The sequence below is a fragment of the Nerophis ophidion genome, linkage group LG01 (genome assembly GCF_033978795.1).
Source record: "Nerophis ophidion isolate RoL-2023_Sa linkage group LG01, RoL_Noph_v1.0, whole genome shotgun sequence".
Classification (NCBI taxonomy): domain Eukaryota; kingdom Metazoa; phylum Chordata; class Actinopteri; order Syngnathiformes; family Syngnathidae; genus Nerophis; species Nerophis ophidion.
Genome location: NC_084611.1, coordinates 4,179,336 through 4,193,641, shown reverse-complemented (window position 1 = coordinate 4,193,641; position 14,306 = coordinate 4,179,336). Strand labels below are relative to the sequence as shown.

At 41.1% G+C, this 14,306-nt stretch overlaps 1 protein-coding gene across 1 annotated transcript; it reads left to right on the top strand.

Moving 5' to 3' along the window:
* The first annotated feature begins 2,262 nt into the window (after positions 1-2,262).
* LOC133549197 (oocyte zinc finger protein XlCOF6.1-like) lies at positions 2,263-13,287 on the top strand. Its single transcript, XM_061894392.1, has 2 exons — positions 2,263-2,548; positions 11,827-13,287. The coding sequence occupies exons 1-2, from the start codon at positions 2,377-2,379 to the stop codon at positions 12,834-12,836; spliced, it is 1,182 nt and encodes a 393-aa protein (XP_061750376.1). The 5' UTR covers positions 2,263-2,376; the 3' UTR covers positions 12,837-13,287.
* The last annotated feature ends 1,019 nt before the right edge of the window (positions 13,288-14,306 follow it).

Below are 14,306 nucleotides of genomic sequence, written 5' to 3'. Positions count from 1 at the left end.
TTTACAAGTACTATTATGTAGTATTTACAAGCACAACTATTTTGTATTTACAAATACTATTATGCTGTATTTACAAGTACTACTATGTAGTATTTACAAGCAAAATTAAGTATTATTTACAAGTACTATTATGTAGTATTTACAAGCACTATTATGTAGTATTTACAAGCACCACTATGTAGTATTTACAAGCACTATTATGTATTGTTTACAACTACTATTATGTAGTATTTACAAGTAATATTATGTTTTATTTACAAGCACTACTATGTAGTATTTACAAGTACTACTATGTAGTATTTACAAGTACTATTATGTTGTATTTACAAGCACTACTATGTAGTATTTACAAGTACTATTATGTTGTATTTACAAGTACTACTATGTAGTATTTACAAGCACGACTATGTAGTATTTACAAGTACTATTATGTTGTATTTACAAGTACTACTATGTTGTATTTACAAGCACTACTATGTAGTATTTACAAGTACTATTATGTTGTATTTAAAAGTACTACTATGTTGTATCTACAAGTACTATTATGTTGTATTTACAAGTACTACTATGTAGTATTTACAAGCACTATTATGTATTGTTTACAAGTATTATTATGTAGTATTTACAAGTAATATTATGTTTTATTTACAAGCACTACTATGTAGTATTTACAAGTACTATTATGTAGTATTTACAAGCACCATTATGTAGTATTTACAAGTTCTATTATGTTGTGTTTTCAAGTACAATTATCTAGTATTTACAAGTACTGTTATGTAATATTTTCTAATAATATGTTATATTTTCAAATAATATTATATTATGTAGTATTTACAAGAACTACTATGTAGTATTTACAAGTACTATTATGTTGTATTTACAAGCACTATTATGTAGTTATTCCAAGTGCTGTTATATAGTGTTATCAAGTACTATTATGTGGTATTTTCAAATACTCTTATATAGTATTTAAAAGCACTATTATGTGGTATTTACAAGCATTATTATGTAGTATTTTCGAGTACTGTAATGTAATGTTTACAAGTACTATTATGTAGTGTTTTCAAGTACTATTTTGTAGTATTTACAAGTACCGTTATGTAATATTTTCTAATATGTCTTATTTTCAAATACTATTATGTAATATTTTCTAATAATATGTCTTATTTTCAAATACTATTATCTAGTATTTTCAAGTACTTTCCTGTAGTATTTTCAAGCAATATTATGTAGTGTTTTAATCACTTTTATGTAGTATTTACAAGCACTATTATGTAGTTATTACAAGTGCTGTTATATAGTGTTATCAAGTACTATTATGTAGTATTTTCAAGTAATATTATGTATTGTATTCAAGCACTATTATGTAGTGCTTTTAAGCACCGTTATGTAGTATTTACAAGCACTATTATGTAGTTATTACAAGCACTGTTATATAGGGTTTTCAAGTACTATTATGTGGTATTTTCAAGTACTATTATATAGTATTTACAAGCATTATTATGTGGTATTTTCCAGTACAATAATGTATTGTTTATAAGTACTATTATGTAGTGTTCTCAAGTACTATTATGTAGTATTTACAAGCAATATTATGTAGTGTTTTCAAATAATATTATGTATTATTTACCTGTACAATTATGTAGTGTTTTCAAGTACTACTATGTAGTATTTACAGGTACTATTATGTAGTTTTTACAAGCACTATTATGTAGTTATTACAAGCACTGTTATATAGGGTTTTCAAGTACTATTATGTGTTATTTTCAAGTACTATTATATAGTATTTATAATTACTATTATGTGGTATTTTCAAGTACTATTATGTAGTATTTTCAAGTAGTACTACTATGTAGTGTTTACAAGTACTATTATGTAGTCATTTCTAGTACTATTATCAGTGTTTTAATGGTTTGAGTGATTTATTTACACGGCCTTTGCTTTTCTGGAGTAATTCCAAAGTACTGTTGTGGACAACTTTGAAAAGTTTGAATACTTCCTGTGACGTCATACAACTTTCTTATCTTATTGTAGTTATTTATACATTTAGGTTCTATTTATTTATTTTTTATTTTTTTAATTATTAACAATCAACATTAAGACTCTTGGTTTGAAATATTGCAGTACGTCGAAGTTCTTCAATGTGTTTGAATATTTTCAATTTGTATTCTCAGTCTTTTTTCTTTTTTTTTGACTAAAAACATTTCCGGTGTCATTCCAGTCTTCGACGCCGCCAGTAGATGGCGCCAGCGGTACGCCGGACTCAAAAACCATCAAAGGAGACAAAAAGAGCGGAAGTCAGCGAGGCCTCCAGGCTGCTGCGTCGCTCCGTCGCCCCTCAACAACAACAACAAAAAAAAACCAACAACACCCAACATGTTGAAAGAGCTCGTGCAGGATCGATTAATGGCGGTGGCGGATGAAATATTCGCGCTGTTCGAAAGAACGATCGCGTCGTACGAGGAGGAACTTTGTAGAAGCAGAGAGGAGAAGCAGCGACATCTTCAACAACTGCAAGCTGCTAACAAGAATCACGTCCTGCTGGAAGGTTTGGTCACTTTTGCATTTCTTCCACAAATCTTATTCCAGTAATAAAGACTTTGTTGTCCACGTGGGGGGAAGACATTTTATTGGATGATGGAGATGTGGAAAAACTGCACATCAACCCAGCTAGAAAATGCCATTAAAATGCTTAATATTGACACAAAAAAAAAACATCTAGCTCATCTTCCTCCAAACTACTAGCGACCACGCAGTCTGATAGTTTATATATCAATGATGAAATATTAACATTGCAACACATGCCAATACGGCCGCTTTACTTTACTAAATTGCTATTTTAAATTTCCCGGGAGTTTCGTCTTGAAAACGTCGTGTAATGATGACGTGTACGCATGACGTCACGCGTTTTTAGGAAGTATGAGCGCTGCGCACACACACACAGCTAAAAGTCGTCTGCTTTAATCGCATAATTACACAGTATTTTGGACATCTGTGTTGCTGAATCTTTTGCATTTTGTTCAATTAATATTGGAGAAGTCACAGTAGAAAGATGGAGTTGGGAAGCTTTAGCCTTTAGCCACACAAACACACGGTGATTCCTTGTTTAAAATTCCCAGAGCTGAAACTTTACTATGGATCACAGCGGACATGGATCCCAGCCGAATGTCAACCAGCAGGTTTCGGTGAGAAAATTGTGGTTAAAAAGTCGCTTCTTACCGGAGAAAAGCTGAGCTTGTGTCGTCCATGAAGCTGCCGTCGACTTTCCTGAGACATTGGCGTCAACACACCCGTGGCCACACCCCTCCGACTATCAGGTACTATTTAATCTCACTAAAACACTAGCAACACAAGAGAAAGATAAGGGATTTCCCAGAATTTTCCTAGTAAATGTGTCTAAAAACATCGGAATACGTCCCAATGCTATCGCCTTTTTTTTTTTTTCTAGTCCGTCGCTATCAATATCGTCAAACGCGAATCTTTTATCCTCGCTCAAATTAATGGGGAAATTGTCGTTCTCTCGGTCCGAATAACCGTTTTTGTTGGAGGCTCCCTTTAAAAACAATGTGAATATGTGAAGAGCCCCCACACTTGTGACATCATCATCTGCGACTTCCGGTACAGGCAGGGCTTTTTTATTAGCGACCAAAAGTTGCGAACTTTATCGTGGATGTTCTCTACTAAATCCTTTCAGCAAAAATATGGCAATATGGCGAAATGATCAAGTATGACACATAGAATGGACCTGCTATCCCCGTTTAAATAAGAACATTTCAGTAGGCCTTTAAGTCGGCGTTCCCCTCTGATTTTGCGTCAACATTTGCAGTGAAAGTGACAGATGCCAATAAATCTAATAAAGCCTGGATTATGCACCCCAGGCCATGTCAGATCACCCCCCCCCCCCCACCCCCCATTCCAAACCCTCCTGCGTAGCTGGAAGTTGTAGTTCTGTTCTGATTTTGCGACAAAATTTGCCATGAAAGTAACAGGGGGCAGTTTAGCTCGGTTGGTAGAGCGGCCGTGTCAGCAACTTGAGGGTTGCGGGTTCGATTCCCGCTTCTGCCAACCTAGTCACTGCCGTTGTGTCCTTGGGCAAGGCTCCTATGTCCCCCCCCTCCCTTGTGGAGGGGGTCCGGTCCGATGACCATGGATGAAGTACTGGCTGTCCAGAGTCGAGACCCAGGATGGACCGCTCGCCTGTGTATCGGTTGGGGACATCTCTACGCTGCTGATCCGCCTCCGCTTGAGATGGTTTCCTGTGGACGGGACTCTCGCTGCTGTCTTGGATCCGCTTGAACTGAACTCTCACTGCTGTGTTGGAGCCACTATGGATTGAACTTTCACAGTATCATGTTAGACCCGCTCCACATCCATTGCTTTCGGTCCCCTAGAGGGGGGGGGTTGCCCACATCTGAGGTCCTCTCCAAAGTTCGCAACTTTTGGTTGCTAATAAAAAAAGCCTTGCCTGTAGCGGAAGTAGCAGACGATGTGGGCGTGACGTCACGGGTTGTGGAGCTCCTCACATCTGAACAGTGTTTACAATCATGGCCACCATCAGCGAGAGCGATTTGGACCAATAAAGCGAAGATTTCCACATTAATTTGAGCTAAGATGAAAAATTTGTGGATGAGGAAAGTGAGAGTGAAGGACTAGAAATAGACTCCCTTTTTAGACAAGTTGATCTGCCATTTCTTTTCTTTTTCTCCTATGTCCCACTCTCCCTTGTGGAGGGGGTCCGGTCCGATCCGGTGGCCATGTACTGCTCGCCTGTGTATCGGCTGGGGACATCTCTGCGCTGCTGGTCCGCCTCCGCTTGGGATGGTTTCCTGCTGGCTCCGCTGTGAACGGGACTCTCGCGACTGTGTTGGATCCATTATGGATTGAACTTTCACAGTATCATGTTAGACTCGCTCGACATCCATTGCTTTCCTCCTCTCCAAGGTTCTCATAGTCATCATTGTCACCGACGTCCCACTGGGTGTGAGTTTTCCTTGCCCTTATGTGGGCCTACCGAGGATGTCGTAGTGGTTTGTGCAGCCCTTTGAGACACTAGTGATTTAGGGCTATATAAGTAAACAGTGATTGATTGATTGATTGATTGATTGATTGAAAAAAAAAAAAGGCAAGGGCAGTGGGAGTGATTCAGATGTTATTAGACACATTTACTAATCCAATCCAATCCACTTTATTTACATAGCACATTTAAATGATAAATAAATGATAAATGGGTTGTACTTGTATAGCGCTTTTCTACCTTCAAGGTACTCAAAGCGCTTTGACACTACTTCCACATTCACACACACATTCACACACTGATGGAGGGAGCTGCCATGCAACTTCCTAACCATGACCCATCAGGAGCAAGGGTGAAGTGTCTTGCTCAAGGACACAACGGACGTGACGAGGCTGGTACTAGGTGGGGATTTGAACCAGGGACCCTCGGGTTGCGCACGGCCACTCTTCCACCGCGCCACGCCGTCCCTTAAACAACAATAACGTTTCCAAAGTGCTGCACAGCCATGTTAAAAACAATATTATGCTCCACCAATGACTGAATAAAACAAAAAATAAATAAAAATAAAACCAATAGAAACAAATATGATTAAAAACTATTTTAAAGGGTAAAATCAATGAAAACAGTAAAATAAAGATCAAAGTGTATAAAAAACACAGAGGACAGAGGACCACACAACTCACGTGGTGTTAAAAGCCAAAGAATAAAAGTGGGTCTTAAGACCAGACTTAAAAGAGTCCACTGTGGAAGCAGTTTGAACATGGAGGGGCAGAGTGTTCCAGAGTTTAGGGCCGACCCTGGTCTTAAGTCTGGTCTTGGGCACCACGAGCTGGAACTGGCTCTCGGACCGCAGGAATGTAAATTTGGAAGAGGTCCGAGATATAGGCTACCTCTGGGAAATCCCTTATCTTTCTATTGTGTTGCTAGTGTTTTAGTGAGATTAAATAGTACCTGATAGTCGGAGGGGTGTGGCCACGGGTGTGTTGACCCCAGTGTCTGAGGGAAGTCACGGCAGCTGCATGGACGGCGCAAGCTCAGCTGATCTCCGGTAAGAGGCGACTTTTTACCACAATTTTCTCATTAAAACTTGCTGGTTGACAAGTGGTCGGGATCCATGTTGGCTTGACCGCTCTGATCCATAGTAAAGCTTCACCTCCGTGAATTTTAAACAAGGAATCACCGTGTGTTTGTGTGGCTAAAGGCTAAAGCCTCCCAACTCCATCTTTCTTCTTTGACTTCTCCATTATTAATTGAACAAATTGCAAAAGATTCAGCAACACAGATGTCCAGAATACTGTGTAATCATGCGATGAAAAGAGACGACTTTTAGCCGCAAGTGGTGCTGCACTAATGTGTCCCTTGCAACCCAGGACGTCACAAACACGCGTTATCATTCCACGACGTTTTCAACAGGAAACTCAAACACATTTTGGGAGAACATCCGCACCGTAACACAACTCAAACACAAGAGAACATATACCCAGAACACCTTGCAGCCCTAACTCTCCCGGGCTATTATATACACCACCTCAACCGACGCAGGTAGGCAGGGTGAAGGTCTGGGGGTTGCATGGAATTCTGGGTATTAGTTATGTTGTGTTTATGTTCTCCTGAAATGTGTTTGTCATTCTTGTTTGGTGTGGGTTCACAGTGTGGCATATATTTATAACAGTGATTAAGTTTACCCCCCTGCGTAGCTCAAAGTTGATGTTCTCCTCTGATTTCACGTCGACATTTCTGATGAGATTGACCGATGCCAATAAAAATGCCTAATCTTGTCACAAATAATGCCTGGATTATTGCCCGCTCCTCCCCCTCCAAACCCTCCTGCTTAGCTCAAAGTTGACGTTCTTCTCTGATTTCGCATCAACATTTGCAGTGAAAGTGACAAATGCCCATTAAAAATGCCTAAACCTGATCTATTAATCAAGCCTGGATTATGCCCCCTACGCCATGCCAGCTTGCTCCTCCCCCTCCAAACCCTTCTGCGTAGCTCAAAGTTGACGTTCTTCTCTGATTTCGCATCAACATTTGCAGTGAAAGTGACAGATACCAATAAAAAAATGCCTAATCTTGAAGCTGTAATAAAGCCTGAAAGCTCCTCCTGCGGAGCTCAAAGTTGACATTCTCCTCTGATTTCACGTCGACATCTGCGATGAAAGTGACAGGTGCCAATCAAAAATGCCTAATCTGGACGCTCTCATAAAACCTGGGTTATGCACCCTAAACCATGTCAGATCACCCCCTCCCCTCCAAACCCTCCTGCTTAGCTCAAAATTGACGTTCTCCTCTGATTTCGTGTCAACATTTGCGATGAAAGTGACAAATCCCCCAAAAATTGCCTAATCATTAAACCAACCTGGATTTTGAACCCTGCGCTAAACCATCTGGCTCCTCCCCCTCCAAACCCTTCTGCGAAGCTTTAAATCGACGTCCCCCTCTGATTTCGCATCAACATTTGCAGTGAAAGTGACAAACACCTATAAAAAAGACAAATCTTGACACTGATAATGCCTGGATTATGCACACTACACCATGTCAGCATGCCCCCCCCCCCCCTCCAAACCCTCCTGCTTAGCTCAAAATTGATGTTCTCTTCTGATTTCACGTCGACATTTGTGATGAAAGTGACCGATGCCAATCAAAAATGCCTAATCTGGACATTCTCATAAAGCCTGGATTATGCACCCCAGACCATGTCAGATCACCCCCCCCCCCCCGCCCCCCTCCTTCCAAACCCTCCTGCATAGCTTGAAGTTGAAGTTCTGCTCTGGTTTTTGCGTCAAAATTTCCGATGAAAGTAACAGATGCCCCAGAAATTGCCTAATCTTGACACTTAAAAAAAAATACCCTGGACTATGCAACCTGCGGCAAACCAGTTTGCTTCTCCCCCTCCAAATACTCCTGCGTAGCTCAAAATTGACGTTCTCCTCTGATTTCGCATCAACATTTGCAGTGAAAGTGACAAACGCCCATAAAAAATGCCTAATCTGGACGTTTTCCTCTGATTTCGTGTCAACATTTGCGATGAAAGTGACAAAATCCCCAAAAATTGCCTAATCATTAAACAAACCTGGATTTTGAACCCTGCGCTAAACCATCTGGCTCCTCCCCCTCCAAACCCTTCTGCATAGCTTTGAATCGACGTCCCCCTCTGATTTCGCATCAACATTTGCAGTGAAAGTGACAAACGCCCATAAAAAATGCCTAATCTGGACGTTTTCCTCTGATTTCGTGTCAACATTTGCGATGAAAGTGACAAATCCCCCCAAAATTGCCTAATCATTAAACCAACCTGGATTTTGAACCCTGCGCTAAACCATTTGCCCCCCCCCCTCCAAACACTCCTGCGTAGCTCAAAGTTGATGTTCTCCTCTGATTTCACGTCGACATCTGCGATGAAAGTGACAGGTGCCAATCAAAAATGCCTAATCTGGATGCTCTCATAAAGCCTGGATTATGCACCCTAAACCATGTCAGATCACCCCCCCCCCTCCTTCCAAACCCTTCTGCTTAGCTCAAAATCGACATTCCCCTCTGATTTCATATCGACATTTTTTTTTTCTTTGTCATGAAAAAGGGAGGTTTTTGTGGTTGTTGAACTAATTGTAAGTGTATATTGTGTTTTTTATGTTGATTTAATAAAAATAAAAATACATTTTTTATTTCATTTTATAAAAAATGTTTTAAATAAAAATGAATAAAAAATTATTCTGCGGCTCGGTACCAATCGGGCCCGGTGGTTGGGGACCACTGCCATAGGCTATGTCAGCTCGCTCCTCCCCCTCCTAACCCCCCTGCGTAGCTCAAAATTAACCTTCTCCTCTGATTTCACGTCGACATCTGCGATGAAAGTAACAGATGCCAATAATAAATGCCTAATCTTTGACGCTCTAATCCAGCCTGGATTGTGTACCCCACGCCATGTCAGCTCGCTCCTCCCCCTCCAAACCCTCCTGCTTAGCTCAAAATTGACGTTCTCCTCTGATTTCGCATCAACATTTGTGATGATAGTAACAGATGCCCTTAAAAATGCCTAATCGCCATGCTTAAATTAAACCTATATTATGCACTTTACACTATGTAGCCTTGCTCCTCCTCCAAACCCTCTTGCATAGTTCAAAGTTTATGTTCTTCTCTGATTTCACGTCGACATCTGCGATGAAAGTAACAGATGCCCATTAAAATGCCAAATTTTGACACTAATAATGCCTGGATTATTCACCCTAGGCCATGTCAGCTCGCTCCTCCCCCTCCAAACCCTCCTTTTTTGCTCTAAGTTGACTGTGTTGTCCTGAAGTCAACCGTTAATATTATTTACGTAATTACATTATAATATTTTTGTATTACTTGATAATATTTTGTATTAGTAACTACAATGCTTTAATTTGGAGGTAAAGTTGTTTATATTTATTGTACTTTATAATCGGTAAACACATGATGTCACTTCCGCTAAATTACTTCCTGTTGGTTGACTTCCGGTATTTGTTCGAAAGCTAGAGATACATTTTGTGGTCTTCTGTAGTACTTTCTGTTGCCATCCTACACAAAGCGGCGAAGAAGCAATGCCGTAAGTTGTCTTTAATAAGTTAACAACATGTCAGACACGTTAAAAAAGTGTAATAGTGCCGATATGTTAAATATAATTGTCGAATTAGATACAATGTGTTCAAGTCATTTAGGCAGACGGGAGTCTCCCTCTGCTGGACATTTTCCGACATTACCGTTACATTTTTATATGTCATTGTAAACGAATATGTACAGAGGCAATAAGTGTGTTGTGTGTTGTGTCTCTTGTTCTTTTCAGTTTTTCACCATCTTGTCTATGAAGGAATTGTCAAAAGTAAATGGTCAAGCTTACAACGACGTTCTCTTCATTGACTCCGGTTTGGCTTGGTGTTGAGTTGGCGTTTTTACACGTCTCACGAGAACACTAAACCAAACGTTCTTCTCTGATTTTGCATCAACATTTACAATGAAAGTGACAAATGCCCATTAAAAATGCACTGTAAAAAAAATTCTGCAAAAAAAAAAACGGTCATCTACTGGCAGCTACGGCTGCCAAACGAAAACCAAAAAATTGACGTAAAACGTTGTAAACCAAATAATGATCAAAAACATTATATTTACAGAAATTTTCATGAAATGTTTTGTGGAAAGATATCGTCATTTTACAGAGTTTTACTAAATTATTAAGATCGACAACCTTTAATAAAGTGACGATGCAAACAGTTCTGCAGAAAAATAACTTTATTCTACAGAGTTTTTCCAAATTATTACGATCAACCACCTTTAACGAAGTAACAATGCTCTCAGTTCCACACACAAATACCATTATTTTACAGATTTTCTCTGAATTGTTAAGATCAGGGGTTTCAAACTCATTTTACCTGGGGGGTCACTAGATGCAGAAACTTGGTGCAAAGTGGATTCGCCTTCTTTGGATGGCTAACAACATACTTGCCAAACCACACGATTTTACCGAGAGACTTTCGGTGACCCTCCCGAAGGATTGTCCCGATGTTCGCCCGGACAAGTATGTTATGGGCGTGCTGTGACAGCACTGCTTTTATCGTCCTCTGTAACCTTTCGTCGCGTTCACTCATTCACCATACAGAGTGCCGACTTCGACGCATGTTGTATAAGGCTTCGGTAGACCTACGATGGTAACTGGAAGAGATACTTGATCAACAGCCATACAGGTCACACTGAGGGTGGCCATACAAACAACTTTAACACTGTTACAAATATGCGCCACACTGTGAACCCACACCAAACAAGAATGACAAACACATTTCGGGAGAACATCTTCACCGTAACACAACATAAACACAAGAGAACAAATACCCAGAATCCCATGCAGCCCTGACTCTTCCGGGCTACACCCCCCACAACCACCCAAACCCGTCCCCCCACATCACCCCCCCCCGCCGTGCGTCGGTTGAGGTGGGCGGGGTTTGGTGGTTGCAGGGGTGTAGCCCAGAAGAGTCAGGGCTGCATGGGATTCTGGGTATTTGTTCTTTTGTTTTTATGTTGTGTTACGGTGAAGATGTTCTCCCGAAATGTGTTTTGTCATTCTTGTTTGATGTGGGTTCACAGTGTGGCACATATTTGTAACTGTTAAATTTGTCCGTACGGCCACCCTCAGTGTGACCTGTATGGCTGTTGACTTGCAGTCACCAACGTATGTCATATTACAGAGAAAAGTGTTAAATTGTTCGTATGAACATTAACCTTTATATAACAGGCTACTTATATTTTTTAACTCGAATGTAAAAATACACAAATATTAAAAAATAAGATTTACCTCAAAATTACATATAAAACTGTTAGATTGTTAGTATGGACATAGACTTTTTTATAACAAGCTACATATTTAATGAAAGTTAATTACTGTAATTTTACATGAATTTGAAACTAATTTGAGAAAACAGAAAATGATATGTATAATTAATTTGGTATTTTTCTGTAAAAAACAAAATAGAAATATACATAGTTTGTCATTACTGGCAAAGTACTTAAAATAACAGATATTGTCTTCAATTCTACAGTTTTATAACCTATTTAAAAAAATGTTTAGAGTAAATTAATCATAAAAATTGGATTTTTTTTTTACAGTGTGCCTAAACGTGATCTATTAACCAAACCTTGATTATGCACCCTAGGCCATGCCAGTTAGCTCCTCCCCCTCCGATATCTTCTGCTTACTTTTAAATCGACGTGTTTCTCTGATTGGAAAAACGTCAGAAAATGGAACATTATGTATCAGGACACAGAAATCCTAAGACACTTTGTGTTGTTCCGTGCTGCAGACGTCCAGCAGCTGATCGGCCGCCAAGAAGAACGTCACCTTCCGCCGCAGCTGGGGAGCGCCACTTTGGAGAAGGAGGACCCACAGCCCCCTCGCATTAAAGAGGAAGAGGAGGAACTCTGGATCAATCCGAACAAAGACTGTCTTCTCGGGCCGGAGGATGAGGAAAATCGCACCGGATCGCAACTGACTGGTGTCTCCGTGAAGACCGAAGTCCGTGGCGTGGAAGCACCCGAGTCGTCACTTTCTCAAAGTCACGTGACGACATCAGCAGAGGACGGCGACCCCCCAGTGAGGGCTAACAAACCCTTCAAATTTTCTAAAGGGCCGGCAGGTAAAGAACGTTTCAGCTGCTCCGTTTGCGCTAAAAGCTTCACTTACAAGTGCCACTTAAGTTTGCACATGCAGTCCCACTATGAGAAACCCTTCAGTTGCTCCGTTTGCCACAAACGCTTCACCCAGAAGGCAAACATGAGAGTCCACATGCGAACGCACACGGGAGAAAAACCCTTCATCTGCTCGGTCTGCGGCGAACGATTTGCACAGAAGGTCAACATGCTGTCCCACGTGAGGACGCACACGGGGGAGAAACTGTACACCTGCTCCGTTTGTGGCCGGCGGTTCTCCCGGAACGCCAATCTGGTGACACACATGAGAACACACACCGGGGAGAAACCTTTCGGCTGCTCCATTTGCGGCAAACGTTTCTTCCAAAAGTCCACCATGGTGTCGCACGTGAGAACGCACACGGGGGAGAGACCTTTCAGCTGCCCACTCTGCGGAAAAAGGTTCTTCCAGAAGTCCAACATGGTGTCGCACACCAAAACGCACACGGTGGAAAGACCTTATCGTTGCTCGGTCTGCGACAAAAGGTTCAGCCAAAAGGCGTACATGCTAGCGCACGAGAAGAGGCACACGGGGAAAAATGCGTACCCCTGCTCGCTCTGCGACAGAACCTTCGCTGGAGGTGACGACTTGGCCGAACACATGTTGACACACAGCAGACATTAAACATTTGACACTTGTGGACTGCAAATGGAATGTACTCCACCTCATAATCCTCATTATTCATTTCTTACTTCCGGAGCTACGTTTCCTCACAAACAGTGTATGATGAAAAAAAACACAATTAATGTAAACGTTAATCTTGACGCTCTAATAATACCTGGATTATGCAACATACGCTACACTGGCTGGCTCCTCCCCCTCCAAACCATCCTGCTTAGCTTGAAGTGTGTGTTTCTCTGATTTTGGGTCAACATTTGCACTGAAAGTGACAGATGCCAATAAAAAATGCCTCATCTTGACACTCTAATAAAGCCTGGATTATGCAGCCCACGCCATGTCAGATAGCTCCTCCCCCTCCAAACCCTCCTGCGTCGCTAAAAGTTGACGTTCTTTTCTGATTTTGCGTCAACATCTGTGATAAAAGTGACGGATGCCAATAAAAAAAAATGCCTAATCTTGACGCTCTAATAAAGCCTGGATTATGCACCTCACGCCATGTCAGCTAGCTCCTCCCCCTCCAAATCCTCCCACGTAGCTCAAAATTGACATCCTCCTCTGATTTTGTGTCGACATTTGTGATGATAGTAACAGATGCCCATAAAAATGTCTAATCTTGACACTCTAAAAAAACCTGAATTATGAACCCTGCGCTAAACCATCTTGCTCCTTCCCTTCCAAACCCTTCTGCGTTGCTCTAAACCAACGTTGCCCTCTGATTTCGCATCAACATATGCAGTGAATGTTTCAAACGCCCTTAAAATTACCAAATCTTGACAATCTAAAAAGCCTGGATTGTGCACCTTAAACCATGTCAGCTCGCTCCTCCGCCCCCAAACCCTCCTGCGTAGCTCAAAAGTGACGTTCTCCTCTGATTTCACGTCAACATCTGCGATGAAAGTAACAGATGCCCATAAAAATACCTAATCTTGACACCCTAAAAAAACTTTAATTATGAACCCTGTGCTAAACCATCTTGCTCCTCCTCCTCCAAACCTTCCTGCGTTGCTCTAAATCCACATTCCCCTCAGATTTCACATCAACATTTGCAGTGAAAATGACAAACGCCCATTAAAATGCCAAATCTTGACACTCTAATAATGCCTGGATTATTCACCCTTGGCCATGTCAGCTCACTCCTCCCCCTCCAAACTCTCCTGCTTAGCTCAAAGTTGACATTCTCCTCTGATTTCGCATCAACATCTGTGACAAATGCTCATTAAAATGCCTAATCTTGACACTCCAAAGAATCTTGGCTTATATACCCTGCGCTAAACCATCTTGCTCCTCCTCCAAACCCTTCTGCGTTGCTCTAAATCAACGTTGCCCTCTGATTTCGCATCAACATATGCAGTGAATGTTTCAAACGCCCTTAAAATTGCCAAATCTTGACGATCTAAAAAGCCTGGATCATGCACCTTAAACCATGTCAGCTCGCTCCTCCGCCCCCAAACCCTCTTGCGTAGCTCAAAATCG